General features: G+C 39.8%; 1 protein-coding gene across 6 annotated transcripts in view; it reads right to left on the bottom strand.

Annotated features, from left to right (window-relative positions):
* LOC119901036 (dedicator of cytokinesis protein 9-like) overlaps window positions 1-18,610 on the bottom strand; it is a 67,534-nt gene continuing 48,924 nt past the window's right edge. For 2 of the 6 annotated variants that reach the window (XM_038716496.1, XM_038716468.1), the window contains exons 28-53: window positions 18,426-18,509; window positions 18,201-18,312; window positions 17,924-18,102; window positions 17,634-17,741; window positions 17,291-17,402; window positions 16,883-17,013; window positions 15,426-15,540; window positions 15,255-15,321; window positions 14,140-14,187; window positions 13,582-13,649; window positions 12,371-12,486; window positions 12,146-12,283; window positions 11,734-11,916; window positions 11,480-11,593; window positions 10,193-10,408; window positions 10,024-10,081; window positions 8,030-8,136; window positions 7,159-7,281; window positions 6,358-6,471; window positions 6,153-6,158; window positions 5,076-5,222; window positions 3,870-4,080; window positions 3,130-3,320; window positions 2,929-3,029; window positions 2,649-2,787; window positions 1-1,191 (exon numbers count right to left, since the gene is read on the bottom strand). In XM_038716496.1, coding sequence (XP_038572424.1) covers window positions 1,075-1,191; window positions 2,649-2,787; window positions 2,929-3,029; window positions 3,130-3,320; window positions 3,870-4,080; window positions 5,076-5,222; window positions 6,153-6,158; window positions 6,358-6,471; window positions 7,159-7,281; window positions 8,030-8,136; window positions 10,024-10,081; window positions 10,193-10,408; window positions 11,480-11,593; window positions 11,734-11,916; window positions 12,146-12,283; window positions 12,371-12,486; window positions 13,582-13,649; window positions 14,140-14,187; window positions 15,255-15,321; window positions 15,426-15,540; window positions 16,883-17,013; window positions 17,291-17,402; window positions 17,634-17,741; window positions 17,924-18,102; window positions 18,201-18,312; window positions 18,426-18,509 — 3,105 coding nt within the window. In that variant the 3' untranslated portion in view covers window positions 1-1,074. Of the gene's footprint in view, window positions 1,192-2,648; window positions 2,788-2,928; window positions 3,030-3,129; window positions 3,321-3,869; window positions 4,081-5,075; window positions 5,223-6,152; window positions 6,159-6,357; window positions 6,472-7,158; window positions 7,282-8,029; window positions 8,137-10,023; window positions 10,082-10,192; window positions 10,409-11,479; window positions 11,594-11,733; window positions 11,917-12,145; window positions 12,284-12,370; window positions 12,487-13,581; window positions 13,719-14,139; window positions 14,188-15,254; window positions 15,322-15,425; window positions 15,541-16,882; window positions 17,014-17,290; window positions 17,403-17,633; window positions 17,742-17,923; window positions 18,103-18,200; window positions 18,313-18,425; window positions 18,510-18,610 lie in introns of all 6 variants that reach the window. The other 4 variants (XM_038716477.1, XM_038716450.1, XM_038716487.1 and 1 more) reach the window with 2 other exon arrangements.

The following is an 18,610-nucleotide window of genomic DNA, read 5'->3' as shown; positions in this document are numbered from 1 at the left end:
GAAGGTATTATTACAGATTTTATTTATTTATAAGTCTTAAACATATTTACATGAGCATTCATTACGTAAAAATTAAACATATGTACATGAGCAGTCATAAGTATAAATGTTTCTTTATTTGATCTAATAGATAATAAAAGGCATCTACATGACAGACAAAAAACAAAGGGGTTAGATTAGAAATAGTCACACCCTTGTCTTGCATTGTCTTTTTTTAATGTCTTTGGCAAGAGTGGTTTTCTGTGCAGTAGGTAGCCTTGGTCACAATAGAAAATATTGCACAAACTTTTGTTCACAGAAAATAGGTTAAAACATTGTGGTTCACTTGGCTTTATACAGTTTCTATACACACCCATTGGCCTAGAATAGAGTGAATATTTCTTTCAAATGTCCAAAGTAAGATAAAAGATAAACTCTGATGTTTATGCATTGCACAGAAAAAATGCCTCTGCTGTAACAGGGCCTCAATGGAAAAGGATAGAAAAGGGAAATGTAAAAATATGCTGTGCATCAGCTGAAGAATGCATGTAAGGTTACAGCAGTGACATTTATTCATTTATTTCCATCAAAAATGTTGATGCACTCTCTTACAAACACTGTACATTAATGGGAGCCCTACAGTTAAAAGGTGAGGCTTTGGGTCAAATGCAAATACTGACGTCCCTCATGTTGCTTACAACACCATGTTAATTAGGAGAGCATAAGCACGTTGTCAGTCACAGTATTGGATAAACACTTGCTGTGTCATCACATATGCTTCCCAGATCTTACATAGACATAAACAAACAATAAAAAACAATACAAAATGGATGAATGACCCAAATCTGGCAATAAGCTGAGAGAATCACTGTCAATCAACTGTATTGGCTGGAGTCTCCATAGGAAACAATGGGCCAACTAATACAACATTTTCCAGCTCAGGACAAGTACAGAAATAGCAGGAGAAAATGGATGATGTCTTCAGAATGTGTTTAGGTACTTAGAGTGTGTCCTAATTGTTTCCTTATTACTGGCATGTAGTTAAATCATTTATTAGTGGTGAAGAAGGCTTGAGACTAGTGTGAAACATCCATATCAGAGTATGGTGGTTGAACCATGTGGGTTGGCACTGGTTGGTGTGCCACTGATGGCGTTGAAGATGCCGATAGAGTCAGACAGATTGCTCCTTGTGCCATCCTCCACTGGGTTTATCTAGAAAAAAGGTAAATAAGGGAGATCAGGAAAGGTAGTAATTTGATCCTGTTTAAAAGGGAAAAGCACACATGCATGTTCACTTAAGTTTAGAGACTGTAGGAAAATTATTGGGGGAGGGTTATGTATTTTTTTCTTTTTGCTTAAAGCAGGGTTGTCACAGTTTTTGGGGAGAGCAAAATTTTTTCTCATTTACATTTATAATTTTTCCCTTGTGAAATTATTTTTAAAATGGATGAATAAGTTACATCAAAAAGATGGCATTATTGTCACCACGGGTCATATAACTCTGTTTTGATATTTAATTGTGCACACTTTCCAACAGCTGTCTGGAAGAAACGCTTCTAACGCACATGGCCACGCGTCTTGGGCATCATCTAATTGGTTTTATTATGATGGACAGTCATATATCTGATCTAATCTCTACAACATCTGAATTGAATTCTTTTTTATTTTATTTTTTTGGAATCCAGAGTGGGGCTAAAATATTGCTATCCATAAAAATGCTGCAGTCTGTGTCTTGTCACACATTTGCTAGCTGTCATTTATTTAGCGGCTCTTTATTAAAAATTGAGAGTGACGGAATATTCACCATTTTGTTAGGTTTGCCATAAATATGGGGGGAGGGTATTGCTTTTTTTCTTCTTTAAAGGAAGGCTCTAAAGAAAATATTAATAATGCTGGGGAGGGCTTTGCTTTTGTAAAAGATTTAGCTCCATTTCTCATCCAAATAATTTTCACACAGTCAGTTACTATTCCTCTAAGGAGTACAACAGTTACTTCATCACATGAAAGCATCAAAAGCAGCGTTACCATCCAATCTGCTCAGGACAGCACAAGGAGAGTGGGAGATAGGAAACATGGTTAGTAAATGAGAAGATTGCAGTAGTGGACAGCTATTTAAGGTTACAGTAGTTGCATATGCTATCAAATATAAAGTTACACAACTTGAAACAGTAAGGAATGTGCAGATTTAAGTATCTCTTCCACGTGGCAGTTTAATAATAAAATACAACATTAATGCATCTAGGTGGCAGCACTAGGTGGCTGAAATAATCTGTAGAATTAATTAGACAGGATCCCATCTGTTTGGAAACTTCAAGTCAAAGAAGCCATTTTGATTAGTCACTTGGCTGCTAAATATTAACAGAGGTGTAAAACAAAGATATGAGATTCTTGACACTTTTAAGGACCTGGAAAAAGTTCTGAAAAATTCATTTCAGACATAGTTTGAGTGCTTTTTATAGAGTGAACGACCTGGGTTCTTGATGGGTCGGATTTGTCTCACTGGACAATAAAATCTGCGTCAGAAATCAGGAAACTTTTCAATAGCACACTTTTCTGTAGCTGAAACTTATCTGACAAAGTGAAAAGACTAGAAGTCTAAATGTCAGTAAAATGATATGATAAATCTGAATGATATGGCACATGTCCACTGCTGTCTTTGGGGTTCCTACCTGTTCATGCATGATGTTTGACAGCTCCCTGGTCAGGTCCCTGTAGTTGGCCTTCATCTCATCATGATACTCCTGCTGGTCCTCTTTGATCAGCCGCTCGTTCACTAACAGCGCCTGACCGCAGGCATCCACAAACTGCCTGAGGAGGGATGCAGCAGCATGTTAATGCCACTTCAAAACTCATATGAAGCAACGTGGAGAAAAATAAAGAGGTATGCCATATTTCAGTAGAAATTAGACAAGCACATTTTTCAATTATGCACATAAAAAACAGCAGTACCTGAACACCTCTTTCAGCTGTTTGACCTTGTTGTCAGGATATTTCTTGGCACTGCTGTCATCGAGGAAAGCCCTGGCGTAAGCGAGAGGACCAGCATTGACCTGGAAACGGTCAAAGATCATAAATTACACCGTAGTAATTCACAAGTAAGTGAAATGATTTACAAGCTTTTAAATAACACCACGACATCGTCACTTGTACCTGAACACTGATGCTGCCTTGCAGTTTGAGCTGCAGACGGATCATGTCCACCTCAGCGACCGAACACAAGAGGCGCAGCTCGGCCACCTTGGCGCTCATCTCGTCTATGGCCACCTCAATGGGGCTCAGGTCGGTCTGGTGTTGGTACATGACCGCTATGCGCTTCTTCACGTAAGGAAAACAGTGGGTGGCTGGATGGGATTAAGAAGAAAAGGGAGCATACATTATGTTTTCAAACGTCATATAAATTATAAATATATATATATATATCATCAGTATCATGTGACAGCAGCAACAGCTAGCTTGGATCCTCAGACAAGTAAATACCTCTTATACACATATTGTTGTGTCTAGTTGTGTCTCCATGGTAACATTTATAACCACCATGTTCCACCGTGCATGTAAACAATGAGAGTCCTACAGCCCCGTCACTACCGGTCAGCGTTATTATTAAAAAGGCAAGATTACACCTGAACAGTACAGTTATAAACCTCAGCTGGCCTTATCTGAACAACGTCTCATGTGATTGACGCTCAGGCCTGACACCTGAGAACACTAACAGATGGCAACCAGGAAGACGTTCTTTGCTTCCTGACATTGTTACTGTGATAAGACTGGCTGCAAAGACTTGTTTTGTTTTTTTCTTCCACGTTAAGTCCACGTTATATTTATTTCTCCTTCTTCTACAAGTGAAATTGGTGTCTAATCTGTTGTGATGTCAAGTCCTTTTCTTAGCTTACTGGTGAGAACAGTCCTCCGTTTACACTGCTCCTCAACCCCTCCCTGCTTCTTGCCCGACACTGTGAACGGCGTCTCAAACACAAAGCGCCGTATGTTGTGGCTCTTCTCAAAGTCCGTCTTCCTGTCCTCCAGCTCCTTGTCATCTAGGTACGGTGTGACGTGGGTCACCTGGATGTAGGCGTACTTGGAGTCTAGGTCCTTCGGGTTCACCTGTGGGTGCACAGGAGACAGAGATGTTTTATTTTGACTCAAACAGAGATAGCCGTAAAATAGTTTAGTTGGGGAAAAACTTTTAAGCAATGCTTTGAAGTGTAGTGCCTTTTTTTTAAGCCTTTCCAAAGCCAAAAACACAAGAGCTAATTAAGGAATTACTGTGTTTGTCTGCTCTGCTTACTACCTGCAGTAGGAGTAACCTAAGCCAGTGTTACTTCCAAGGGAAGGAGAGTTTCATTAGTTAACTACGTTATTTAGGGGGATAACTCATTACTTTAGATAAAGCAGTATTCACATCCACTCTATGAAAGCCAGTGTTCTAGATGCTACTATATATATATATATCAAAGTTTAGAGTAACGTTAGCGGCTCTGTCCGGCTCTTAATTGGATTTAGGGGAAATTTACACTCCAGCAACCTTTGCCTCTACCTGAGACAATGTTGTGTTTGCCAAACACACTAGTTAGTCCTCATTTTAAAACCTTTTTCTCTTGTAACGTTAAAAATTAAACAGACTGTTTGAAAATATGAATTAACACATAAATCTAACCACTGTCTTGCTTGTCCAATTATGTAACCTAAGCAGCCCAAAATGGTTAATGTCTGAGCTTACATTTGTCCTTATCATACTTATAATTTTATCTCCTCTCCATGGATCAGCTGAACAAGTGAGGATGCTGACAGTCTTTTAGCACCTTTCTCATTACATATAATCATTGGATCCATTACCAATTTAAAAGTATTAATTATAGCAGCTTTAAGGCATACATAATCACATAGGGAAAAAGTATATCACCATGAAAATGAAAAAACAAGCTTTTAATTGATGAGTTATTGTATGGCGTTGTGTTGTAACTATGACTTTTCTGAATGCTGTCCCTGAACTCTGCGCTACAAACCTACATAACACATTTTCCCAACACCATTGCACAACTGTCAGGATCTACCCTTTGCCACCACAGCCATATAAACAAACATAACTCTGATCCCACCTTGCCAGAGTCCTGAATGATCTTGACATTCTCCTGACCAAACTTGTCGGAGTAGAGTTTCAGGAGCCTCTGGGAAATCTCAGACAGTGGGGTGAACTTTGGCTCCTTGTAGATGTATTCCTTTCCATCTTCATCCTCAAAGAAGCCCTGCCGAGGAGAGGAAGGAAGTCAAGAGCCTGGCCATGAACTCTGGGCCACGTTATCACCTGTAGCTAGGATAAGCCAAACCTTGAAAAAAAATGTATACACCTGCCAGCTTGTCCAATTTTTTGCCATTGTATTTGAATTATTTGAGAATCCATAGGTTTCATTTTTTAAATTCTCTTAAATGGTGAATATGAAAAACAACTAAATTACTGTACAAGGGCTCTTTTCCTAAATTTGACAACGTGTATAAACATAAATAATGTTTCTCACACAGTACATATATAAAACAAAAAAACTACCAGGAGAAATGAGTTATTAAAGAAAACACACACTATATGAGGCACACCATGTCTGAGTGATGTACTACATACAAAAGCCACTGAAAGGAAACCACCAAAGAAACAAAAGCTTACTTTGGTTTATAAAAATCTAACACAGCATGCTAATAGTAAAGAAAAAGTATGAAACAATAATAAAACAATAAAGCAAAGAAAGGAAAAAAAGTAAGAAAACATCAAACATGCAAACTTCAGCGGGTCACTTCATAAACATAATCTACTTAGGGTGATGTGGAAAAGGACACAGACGTGTGTGGGTGGAAACAGGCCAATATAATGACTGGGGGTGGCTGATCAAGGAAAAGGTTCAGGGGGACATTACCCAAAGCAAGAATTTAAAAAAAAGTCTATGTGCAAGCTTTACTATTTTGCAACTGACTGAGATAATAGCTTTTATTTTGCTGAGAACCTGCATATACACCTTGTTCTCTGCTTCTGTTCAGTGATCACAAGCCACTTTAGGGCTAAATCGGAAATCTAAAGCTGCATTTTGCCAATAATTTAACACATTTGACAAAAGTTTGCTGCATGATGCAAGGACGTGGAAGAGCACACCAGGCCAACACACACAGCTAAACCTCTACATACTTACCGCAGCCTTGGAGGGGGAGAAGAAGAGAAGAGAAATCTCAATTAAAAAGAGAGTTTTAGTTGGGGTAGATTAAAATTTAAAAGGTTTGCATGTGTGCGTGTGTGAGTTAGCATTCATGCTAGGCAAAAACATTTGATTACTGCATTAGATCTGTGGGTAACTTGTTTGTTTGTTTTGTTTTTGTTTTCGCAACTGGACCTCTTACCTGTCCAAAGAAGGCCACTCTGAAGTAAGTTCCCAGCAGCCTTTTGCCAGTATGCATTACCTCCATCACTTTAGTATAGGCACGGTGGAGGGTATCATACAAGTGGGTCAGTTTCTGTTCCACAAAGATACAAAAATTGCAGACGTTTTCAACAAAATCAACGAAGGACGTGAAGATAAAGTCAATTCTGCAGGGGAGGGTAAATCCAATTGGATGTAAATGTTTTTTTGGCCACTTGGCAACAGCAGAAACAAGTTGTGAGCACATGACAAACTTGTTAGCAAACAGTTGCTGATTTACACATTGAGCAGTCACTGTCTTTTAGCTCTGTTTTAGGTCACTACCAACTCCTGAGGGAATTATTTGACACTTTAGCTGCCAAGTGCTCCACTATGTTCACCAGCTAGTTGCTAACTTAGTCTGTCAGGTGCTGAGCAAATAGTGCACAGTTGGTTTTTTGGAGCTTTTACATTGAAAACAGCTGCCTGCTGTGGCCGAAAAGGAAGCTAGGAGAGCTGTGAGAGTGAACCAACATTAGCCATTAGCCATTTTGAAATGAAGATTGTGCTATTTCTTCTTTCATAAGTCACAAAGTCTCCCATTATACCACATGAACAATTATAACTTCTACTAAACATGGTGCAGACATGCTAAATAAATAGCATTCAGGTATCTATTGCAGAGTTATTGTAATTATTTACATCTAAGATGCACACCATGTTTTCTGGCAGGTGTATGTAATGACAACACTGCTCCTGCCATGTGACCTCTGTCTATTACTGTGCTGACTGTGCCGTTTACCTCAAAGTCCCTGCGCTGTTCGTAGATGGGAATGATGAGCCTGTAGACATCAGCGATGAGTTCATAACGCTCCGCCTTCCAGAGGCCATCAGCACACTCCTCCAACAGCTCCATCAGCACCTCCTGAGGACACAGACAAACAGATAAATAAATGTAAACTTCATTAACCTTTCCCCTCCTCCCTGCAGTGTCAGCCCAGAATATTTAATTGTTGCAAAGAGGGACCTTTCTGTTTGTTTTCATTTGTCTCAGAGGCTAAAGTGAACTTAAACTGAGCGTGGTGCAGGTGTGGGAGGAAATGGATCTATCATCTCCTTTCTTTTTATTGGGGGATTATACTGAGTCCAGCTCATAAAAAGGAAAGGATTTCAGAGCAAATGGAAGGTAAATGCACTTTCCATTGCATACAGAGCTGTTGACCATCTCATAAAAGCTTGCATATTCTGTAGCTGTCACTTTCAATTTCACTGGATTATCCGTTTACCAGAGGGCCTGGTCTCAGGCCTGTGTTTCAGCAAGCCGCTGCCCCTGCTAGAGTATCCTGGAGCAAGGCACTGAATGGCTGAACACCACTAGGAGTGCTGACCCTGAGCACTTGTCAGATTTCCCAATATTGTTCCATCTGCCAACATAGTCATTTACATTACAACACATGTACCAAGCCTGTGTCAAAGTCTACAGTATTTTCACTTCACAGAGCAATTGATACTCCTAACAAAGATAAGAGCTATTCTAGTCAATCATTATGTAGCACATGATGCCAGTGAGGAAAAACATCCTAAATACTTGGTCAACACAGGGGAACTGGCAAAGACTCATAGCATGCATGCAGTGTATGGCATGTAGAAAATATTACAATATAAAGTCTTGCCTCATTGAAGTGAACATCCTGCATCCCCACGTCTTCCATCATGGCTGCCTCCTCATCAATGTTTGGAGTGATGACGCGGAAAGCCGAGCAGCCCTGCCTGAACATACCTAGCATACAGATGCAGAACCAACATGAGGGAAATGAACCACTAGAAATTATTTTATTTTTTATTTGAGTGATTCGCTAAAATGTTTACAATAAAGAATTAATTTTTTCATGACATGTGAATATAATATATTATGTTCTGGCACTGTTAGGGACCAACATTTAATTATGGCTAAAATAATGTAATATAAAGGCAGAATTTAACATGCAGACAGTACTTATGGGTGATTTAAAATGTGTAAACTGACTGGTGGCGTGATCATGATCATCCAACTCCTACTTTCAACACAAAAAATGACAGCTTCAAATAGAACGATTTGAAGCTGTCATAAAACATCACGGTAGGTGAAAATATTAATTGCACAAACCAGTGACAAGTACAAGACGTATTCAGGTAAAACTAAGATTCACTAAGATTCAACTGAAATACTTGATATACTTGCTCAATACAGTGATAACGGACACACCGTTATCACTTATCCTATCCTCGATGATATCTTTATTGTCCCCGACGGGCAATTTATTGTACAGTCAACAGTCATTACACAACTATCAAACAAGCAATATATAAAAAGGCAAAATAAGAAAATGCACTAGGGTTCAATGGACCACAGTTAAAATAAAATAACCAACATTGAATTTAAAATGATTTAAAAGGCCAATGGCAGCTGGGACAAATTAATAAATCTATTTGTTGGCGTCCTGTATCTATGGCCCGAAACAAGCAGCTTGATTGATCATCCAGGATTGAATCGGCCTTCATCAAAGTCCTGACCTTATCTAAATGTGAAAGGTCGTTCAAAGCTGTGCCAACTGACCAATAAGAAGATTGGATAAAACAAGAATAAAAAATCTTCATAAAAATGGTGTCAGCATTAAAATTCTGAAGCTTACGTTCTGCAGCATCCACCTGAGGCTCATAGGTCAGCTTGTCATCAATAGTAATGCCCAGATTTTTATACTGCAGAACAACTTCAACAGCCTGATTGCCACAGGAGAGAGAGACGTGGGACTTTAGGAAAACTTAAAGATATGACGCTTTACATTTTGACTTTCACACTCGTTGGTGTCCCACTTTGTTTAATATAAAACCCCTTGAGCTGCAACCTTTCATTCTCACAGACAGCTCCCTTCAACTGCCTCTTACACTTACAAATTCACAATATGGTGTGCCACATCCTAAAAAGGTAAGGGGGTCTGATGGGAGTTCAACCCGCTCAAACACTTTCACTTTCTTTAAATCACAGTCACATTATACAACAGAGCCCCCTTCAAAGTCTGAACCCAGTGTCCGGGTTGTTATGTGAAGAAACATGAGAGAGGATCTTAACAAGGAAATGCAGTGTTGAGGAGTGAGATCAAATGACCCTTGAACAAGTGGTCAGGTAGATGATGACGCTATATGTTCCTGTGTGTTTATGTGCAGGTGTGTGTGTGTGTGTGTGTGTGTGGAACATGGCAAAATGTGTGCTCACTTTATTTTTTCTATCTTGAGAACCAAGCAGTATATAAAGTACACATGGAAAAAAAAAGCCAGGAAATATTTTTGATCACCCTGCACCTGGAAATCATGTAAATGATTTTACTTATTGTTGGTGATGTTAATTTACTGTAGTATCGTTCCATTCATGAGTGCAGACATCCTTAGCTTTCATATGTGTAAGATAAACAGCAAATTACTGTTGATAATCTTCATTCAGTTGATTACATAGTTATCCCGGAATAATCTCCTTTCGACTGTGTTAACCATTAAAGGTTAATCATTATATGGCCTCCGTATATTGGGATTATAAAAATGTTGGACTGGAGTTCAAATGGTCAGCGGTTGTTTATTGTAAAAGTAAGCATACCATTCTCAGGACATGCACACTCCAACATCTTCGACTCACCTTTCCTCCACAGATACTCAGCCACCAGGGCGGCAACATGCACATAACACATGGCTGCCTACAGGTGCAGTAAACACACAGACACAAGACAAGTCACTGGTTAGCACGAAAAAAATGGCTTAAGTGAAATGTTCATTTAAAAGTGAAAAAGAAAACATTCTCATAATACCTCTGAAAGATCTCCGTTCTTGTGGTGGATGCGAGCCATGCTGTCGAGCCAGGTCTTGCGGAGCTCTGGCGTGCTGGTGTAGGACTTGGCCAAGCTGTACTGGAGGTCCACCAGCATCTCCGGGTCGTTCTCGTGCTCCTTCATCTGCTCTGTGGCCATCAGCACTGTCCTGATGCGCTTCGTCAGGTCCTTCACATCTGACGGAAATGCTGTGTGCTGCAGTAGCACAACAGCAACAAATAAGGCTTTTATGCCCAATTTTTGCATTAGAAAATGTCAAGGGTTACACTTCTATGGCAAAATAAAAAGAAAGAATTAAGTTCATGCTAAAACATGAGGACAGTTTGAATTCACCTGATTTAATAAACTAGTACAGGGCAGCATAACTAAAGATACAAACTCTTAGGCGGTAAAAATGAAACACAATTCATGTCTAATGTTACTGCAGCCACTTCCATTTATGACTAAAGGTGAAAAATTAAAATCACAATGAATTAATCGATTAAAGCGACATTGAATGTATGGTCTGAAATAAAGGACAAGCTACAAATTTTGTTTTTTAAAAAAAAGGTGCTAATCAAGCCAGAGAAACGTTTTGATGGGCAAATTCAAAAGATCTTCCAAATAATTTAATTTGCTTACACAGTTCTTAACATTTAGCCAATATATTCAGAAACACAAAGAGTCGGAAAACCTGCTGTGTGTAAAATGGCACCTGAACTAGAGAAACTGTTCATTGCGCATGACAGAAAAAGAGTTGACATCAAAGAAAAATGGGAAAATTGGAAATTAATAAAGAAACACTGAAAACTAAATGTAGACTAACCAAAAGTCCAACTTGTAGGGATTTTGAATGCAAAGTCAAAATTAATTATTTTACAAATCCTCATGTCAAAACATAATGATTCATCGACTTATGCTGTAGCGTGATCGGGGACCATATATTTTGGGAACGCCTACAGTACTGCCGAAATGGTCAAAAGGAGATTAAGTTGATTGTGGGAATTAAGCTCCATATCCAGCTCTCTTTATTTTTAGCATCCCACCTGAGAACATACAGGGCATTAATTTAAGGTATCTATTAAGGAATTGGCTTTTAATAGCAAAATATTTGCTAGAATATTAATTTTCATAGTGATATTCATGGCGGTTGAAGCCTCCACACTTATGGCATTTCTAAATGCAATGAAAATAAAGTTATGAACAGATCACTTCTTTTAAACAAGTTATGTTAATGGATTGATCAAGTGTGCATCATGGCACTGTGAGGCAGTGTCTGCCCCTCACCTTGATGTTCTTGTCGCTGTTGGCACAGTTGTTAATGATGGAGAGAGACTGCTGGAAACGAGTACCCCCGATGCCGATGACATCAGCAATCAGCTGACTGACAGCAATTACCACCTGGGCGAATAGAGAGGAGGAACAAACAGAATCAATACTTCCCTAATGCATGACCTACAAGAACATGGTGAGCATACTTCGATCAGAAAGGCCACGTGCAAACAGTAAAAACACCCAGAGACTCAAACGGACACACATACCTGCAGGTGCGTTCGTACGAAAGACTTGCGTCCGGTATAGTCAAAGTTGCTTTTCATGAGGAAGTAGAGAAGATGGGCAGCGTCACTGCGGATGGAGCTCAGCTTGGAGTTACAGCACTTGAGGATTTCATAGCATAGAGAGGCACACATGTCGGCCCGGCCGTCAAAGAAGGTACAGGGGAACTGGAGGACACATGGAGAGTGACAGGATGTAATGATTGACATACGTAAATTAGGTTTTAGGTAATGTAAGGAAGAGGATGTTTAAAGAGAAAGTGGTGCTATCAAGAATAAGATAATAAAATAGATTTTCTAATTTACTATGAATTTTTAAATCACCTGCCTTAAAAAATGTGATTTAATTAGGTGACATGGTTAAACAGAGTGTCAACCAATAAATGGAGACTTTCACCTTGTAGATGAAGGTCCTGAGTGAGGTGAAGACCTGTTTGAGGGCGGCCTCAGACTGAGGGATCTGCAGGAAGCACAGATGGACCTGGAACACTTTCTTCATCAGGGGGTTGTGACCAAGATCTGAATTTAGTTGGGTCTGAGGACCAACCAACCAAAATGTGATTAGGACACAAAATGTCATGTTATGTGCTAGTTTGCATCAACAGGCTGTCTTAGTTAATACCTTGAAACCCATGATGAAGATGCTGAGTGTGTCCAGCACAGTCAGACAGACTTCTGTTGACACGTTGCCCTCCAGCAGGCACTGGCTGCTCACCTCTGCTTCCGTATGGGAATACACTGCACAGAAAGCACAGACACAAGGTCACAGTAAGTGAAATAGCTTTATTGGAGCAATAAATCAGATTTTCGCTGAAACATTATCTGCTTGATTTGGTGGTTGATTAGTACCAATGACTAAACAGATATCTGTACCTTATAAAAGTACTTCTGCTATAAACTTGATCGTGGAAGGAGATCAGCTCTGTCATTGTAATTTTTAACTCTTACTGGCTGCCAACAGAGTTTAGTAAAAGACACAGAAACTGAAATGATTCCACTATTTTTTCATTTATTTGTGGTATGCAAAGCTACTATCTGTATCTGTTCATTTGACGAACACATTATTTGTATTCATTCCAAATAAAAGCTTTATTAATGTTAATGGTCCAGGTGGAAATGAATAGCGGAAGTAGAATGGGAGTTATGAACAGTGGGAAAATACATGAATGCAGGAATGAATTTTCTCTTAAAAGTGGAAGTTGTAATGAAAGGAGGCCCAGATCAATGTAAAGTTTTATGTAAAGTGTCAATGATAAAACATTTGACAAAAAAAGTGCCATAAAAGCTCATCTCTTTACCGTCTGCTATCAAACAAAGGCATACAAGTCCCTCAAAACCATTTTTAAAAGAAAATGAGAAAGCTATTGACAGAAATCCGAAAAGCTCTCTTGGTCATTTCGCACTATTGAGACGGTCCCCAACTTCAAGTCATCATTATCCATCTACTGTCAAGTCAGCAAGGTGCCAGGCTTCAATATCTGAACATGAGGAAAAAATCTGCAACATCAGTCAATTTTAATCCTACACTGCACAGACAACCTGGTGGAAACTGATAAAAGGTTAATGAGGATAAACTTGACTGAATGCCTGAGTATGTATAGCCTGTTTGTTTACATTTAGGTAAATCTGCAACATCAAGTCTTGCTGCTTCAGCTACTAGCACTTACTGTTCACTCTGTATGGCACCAACCCTGAACATTACTTTTTATACTATAGAAGTCTGAACCAAGATCTGAATTTATAAGGAGCACTTTTTTTCTATTACACTTTATTTATTGACATGTGCCACGACTGTACAAGGTGAGTTGTGCTGACTGAAGCAGGAAGGCTTACTGTTGTTGAAGGTGTGGGCGTTCTCCAGAGTTCCCAGCTGCTGAAGACGGGCGTGCAGGATCCCCGCCCTGTTACGAGACACAGGCAGAGTCAGAGCCTTCCTGTCTGGAGCTACAGGCCCTGCCCCCTCCTGGCTCCTGTTGGGAGAAGAGAAATACAAGTACTGCTAAGTTTGGATGTCAGCAAAGTTAATACATAAATAAAGAGGCACAAAGGCATCAGGTGAACGCAAAGTAAGAAAGTAAAAAAGCAATAGATTGTTTAGATAGATAGATTGTTTTAAAACTGAGCATCATGCATTTTATTATGCAAAGTGAGACCAAAAGACCGCAATCTCTTACCCATGCAGGAGGGACCTTGGGCCGCGACATTAACCACAAAAAAACTTGCCAGCAGTGTTACAGATGAGAGAACAAACCAAAGGCAAGGGGTTAAAAGACCCAGTAAGGCTTTGGGTTTGTAAGTCTGTGCATGGTGCGTGAGTCATATTATTGCATAGATGATGAGCATTATTAGTTTCAGTTCAAGAATGAATTCATTAATTCAGTGTCACCATACCTGGCGATGAATCTCTTCCCCATGTATCTAAACTGATGAAGGCAGATTCTGCAGGACAAACACAAAAACAAATACAAGAAGTGAAGCTCAGTCAGCAATCATTACTAGACTCAGCAACTGGAAATCTGGAAATAAGAAACTCATTGGATAGTCAGGAATGACAATACATAATAAATTGTTCTACAAAGATTATAAATCATACTTTCTATCAGGCTGTATTTACTTTATTTTGCATAATTTTTTCCCACTTCCAGCAAAGACATAAAGCATCAAAGGTCTAAATTATTGCACGATTATACTTTACTCAAAACCTATGAGAAGTCATTTCTGCATAGTAAAAATATTGGTACACTTTTGTTTTGCACAACTATAAATTCTTGGTTTTAATAAGGTCTGAGTTAAAAATCAATCAACCTACTCCTAAATGTACACATATGCCAGTCTGCATCTGTAATTTTTTCTCTTTTTCTGTTTTGTTTTTTTACCTTTGGACAGAGCCAGGCTAGCTGTAATCTAGCTTCATAATTAATATAAAAAATTACAGATATGAGAGTGATATTGATCTTCTCATCTCACTCTTGGCAAGCAAGTGAATGCAAGTGTAGTTTCCAAAAATGCCAAACTTAGCTTAGCATAAAAAAATGGAAGCATGGCATAAATGCATTTCTTCCCTTATCCAATAGATAGAAAATCTGCCAAACCAGCACCTTTAAAGCTCACTAATCGACATGTTATATCTTGTTTGTTTAATCAATACAGAACTATTACATTGTTACAATGGCCAGGATGTTGCTGCAGTCCCAAGAAATAGTACATAACTCTTTGTAAAATTACAAATTGCTATTTTTACATTTTGACCTGTGTACAGAAAAACCCAAATGAGGTGTAAAGTATTAATTAGCGAGCTCTAGAGGTGCTGGTAGGTGCATTTTTGATCTTTAGACAGAGCCAGGCTAGCTGTTTCCCCCTGCTTTCAGTCTTAAACTAAGCTAAGTTTCAACAATTGACTCCTAGGATTAAAACCATAATTATTTTTGACAGTGATTTGACCCAAGTCTCACTCTCAATTGCACATGCACATGATCATAAAAAAGGTTTTCTTCTTCTGTACTTACTCTATTAATGTAAAGAAGTCCATTAGTTCTGAAGAAGGTGCTTTGTTCCAGTATGCGAAAAGGGCGTCTGAGGTGATGAAATGGTAAGAAAATAGCGAGAAAAGATTACTATGGGCTGTTTGTTTATATCTCGTGTCAAAATCAAGTACAATGACTCATTCAGGGTCCTACCCTCTGACATGCTCTTGAGGATATGAAGAAAGCACATGAGCAGGTTTTTGATCTCGTCCCGGTCCAGTTTGTCACAGCGCAGCACAGTGCTGCCCAGAGCTGACGCACACTGGTTCTGATGCCCAGGGAAAGACAGAGAACAAAGTTTCAGTTATCGGGCGCATGCAGAAAAATCTAACCTTCAAAGAGATAAGGAAAGTCACTCAAACAACCCAAACTTCAGAGACGGAGCACACAAGAGCCAGAAAAGCTGCAGCAGCCCTGTGCTTTGAGATAGCAACATCAACTGCAGGTTTGAAGAAATACGTTTACAGTTACATTACAGCATCTGAGGACCTAAGTTAAAAAGGCTATGATGTCAGCACACCATCTGCATTGGTAAAAAGCACACACACTCCCTGATGTGGGACACCCAGAAGAGAAGAATGTTGGGGGGAACTTTGGGAGGATTTTGGTTGTATTGTACAGATATCTGCAAACCACAGAGTGCTGTATGTTTTGGTCTCTAAACTGGAACACAGATCTGTTGTACTGATCATTAAATCACAAATTTGCTGAACTGTACAGTTGTAACCAAAAGGCTCTCTCTGGTGGAGAGTCACAAAGGTCAAACAGAATACTTGTATAGGTATGTTTTCCTCATGATTTCCATCCGCCCTCTGGCCTGCAGCTTGTTTGTCATTATCACAGTCACTGTCCTGCAGCAGGTCAAACTGGGGCACAGAGAGGAGGGAGAAGTCCATGGTGACCCGCTTGGCCGCACAGTTCAGAGGTGGGACTCGGCCCTCTGGGTCCAGGGGGAGAGGGGGCACGTTGACCGAGTGCCTCCTGGTAAATCTTTCCTTTTGGTGGGGTTGGGAAGTTACAGAGCAAGGAGAAGGGGTGTAGGAGCTCTGTGGGAGGGGGCGGGAGGAGAGCGTGGATGTCCAAGAGTGCAGATATTAAAATAAGCTGCATGGGATTCAGCCCTTGTGTTTTGGTGAAATTGTCTTGACTTCCTCACAGACCAGGGTCTTAGGTTACCTGGCTTCATTGAGCCTAACATGGACTATCTATGAACAATTATATTTAAAGTACTGAGTGTCAGAACGTCCTGTTAAATTCCAATAGTAGAAAGCCAAATAGACTTATTTTGGATTTAGTAGGAGTAGTTCTGTGTTAAAGGTACTGTCAACATGAACAGAGCAGATGAAAATCCAGTGCATTTAGCCATGTTTTACAGCTGGAGCCAGCTGAGACTGAAGAAGAAGTTAGCAGACTTCTGAAACACTTTTGTTTTCTCTTAAGAATTAGGAAAAATAATCAAACATCAATGTGATAAAACAACGTTAAATATGTTTTAAGCTGAACAGTACATTAGAGAACTTGATTCACTTTCACACACAGTCATGATCAAGAATACATATAGCCATAGAAGCAAACACATACAGGCTATCATGATTCACGTATTTATCTACCTTCTCCAGGGAGTTGGTCTTGTCACTGTTCTTGTCTAACAAGCTGTTTCCAGAGTCAGTGGAGACCAGAGAGCCTCTGGAATCTGCGTGGTGAACTGAGCTGACGTTGGGAGTGGAGCTGTGAGGGGAGGCTGCAGGGAGCGAGAGCACAAAAAAATAAATCTCCAGTGTCTAACGCAACAACCACTTCATTTGTTGTCCGGCATGGAAAATGAGGCATGGCAAGGTGAAGGGATGTTAGGTCGACTTTGAGGTTAAAAGGATTTTTTTCAGCTTTGTTAACATAATGTAATAACCCTGCTACAGTACATCTTTGAGAGACATACAGTTCATTAAGAAGATTTTTCCAGCTGCATTAGCTCAGACTATACGCGTTTCTATGATAAAGATATTTGAGTGAGGATTTACCTGTTCCAGAGATGACCCCGAACACATCTTTGTGGAGAGCATTCTCTATGCAGCTCCCAGGTTTGTGAGGAGTCACCATGGAGTTGGGGACCAGAGAGTCCTCCCTGGCATTCTGGGACAGAAAACAACAAAGTGAGCTGGTTTAGCGCTGCAAGTGAAATCACAATAAAAGCATGCTTTCAGTTAAAGAGAAAACACTAAACCTGCCTTGAAATATTCAGGAGAGTGACATGTTAAGCTTACATTAACCCAGTAATTAACGTTTTGAAGCGAAAGAAGGTCTTGCTGGTTATTAGAGCGACAAGCTGCTGTTCAGATTCCCACCACTAGATGTCAGGCTTACATTGTGATTACTGAGGGGGGCTGACTCCTTGATGTCTAATCTGTAGACGTTCTCCTGGAACAGGCCAAACAGAGGGAGGTAGAGGGTAGCAAGTCTGGCCTGCTGGCTCTGGAATGGCAAAGCAAGTGCTCATGAGTCATATCATCAAAAATAAAAAAAATTGTGTATGTAACAAATGTATCAAACTCTCTTTATCTCTATACTACCCAACTCATCCTTTGATAAAGGAAACAGTTGGGGGGGGTGGGGATTCAAAGTACAGTAAAGGTTGTCGAGGACTGTGGACTTACTTTCGCAGCATAGCGGTCGTCAAAGGTGTGTTTGATCATCAGCCCCTTGAGCACCTGGATGGCGATCTGACGGATCTCTCGGAACTCCTGAAGAGCCCCGCCCACCTCCCTCAACAGCAGCCCCACCAGGAAGTGGTTTCGACAGAAGTCATCAGTCAGAGAATAGTCCAGCTGAAGATCTGTATTGGGCATCAATCAAAAGAAATAGCAGGATGCAGAGAACAGGCAGAATATAAACTGCACCCCACTTAAGGAAGTGAAAGTGTTTGTCATTTACCTTGGAAGCGCTGAATTCTACCTTTTCCAAAGGGCATGGGCAGATTAAGAGGGACGTAGTGCTCATGGTTGCAAACAACCCGCAGGAACTCAAACTTGAACTCATACAGAGTCTGGCAGAAACACAAGAGATTTGCAATTTTAAGGAGGCTCATATGGCTTTAAGTTAGCTTTAACTTCATGTTTAATGAATATGAAAAATAAACTAAACCATTAAATATTTAACCTTGGGGTCTCCAGGCACAAAGCAGTTCATGTAGTTGTTGATCTGCTTGAATACGAAGCCTCTGTCCATGAAGGTGAAGCAGCGCTGAGTGAACACATATTATACATTTTCCTTGATTTAAACTGAATCATTGTTTTAAGTCATGCTAATAATTAAACATAAACAATCTGCAGACTGGATAATTT

This window comes from Micropterus salmoides, unplaced genomic scaffold (assembly GCF_014851395.1).
Source record: "Micropterus salmoides isolate LMB-PRFRI ecotype aquatic unplaced genomic scaffold, ASM1485139v1 Ms_hic_scaffold_1, whole genome shotgun sequence".
Classification (NCBI taxonomy): domain Eukaryota; kingdom Metazoa; phylum Chordata; class Actinopteri; order Centrarchiformes; family Centrarchidae; genus Micropterus; species Micropterus salmoides.
The sequence above is the reverse complement of the archived record's forward strand: the minus strand, read 5'-3'. Positions and strand labels throughout refer to the sequence as shown.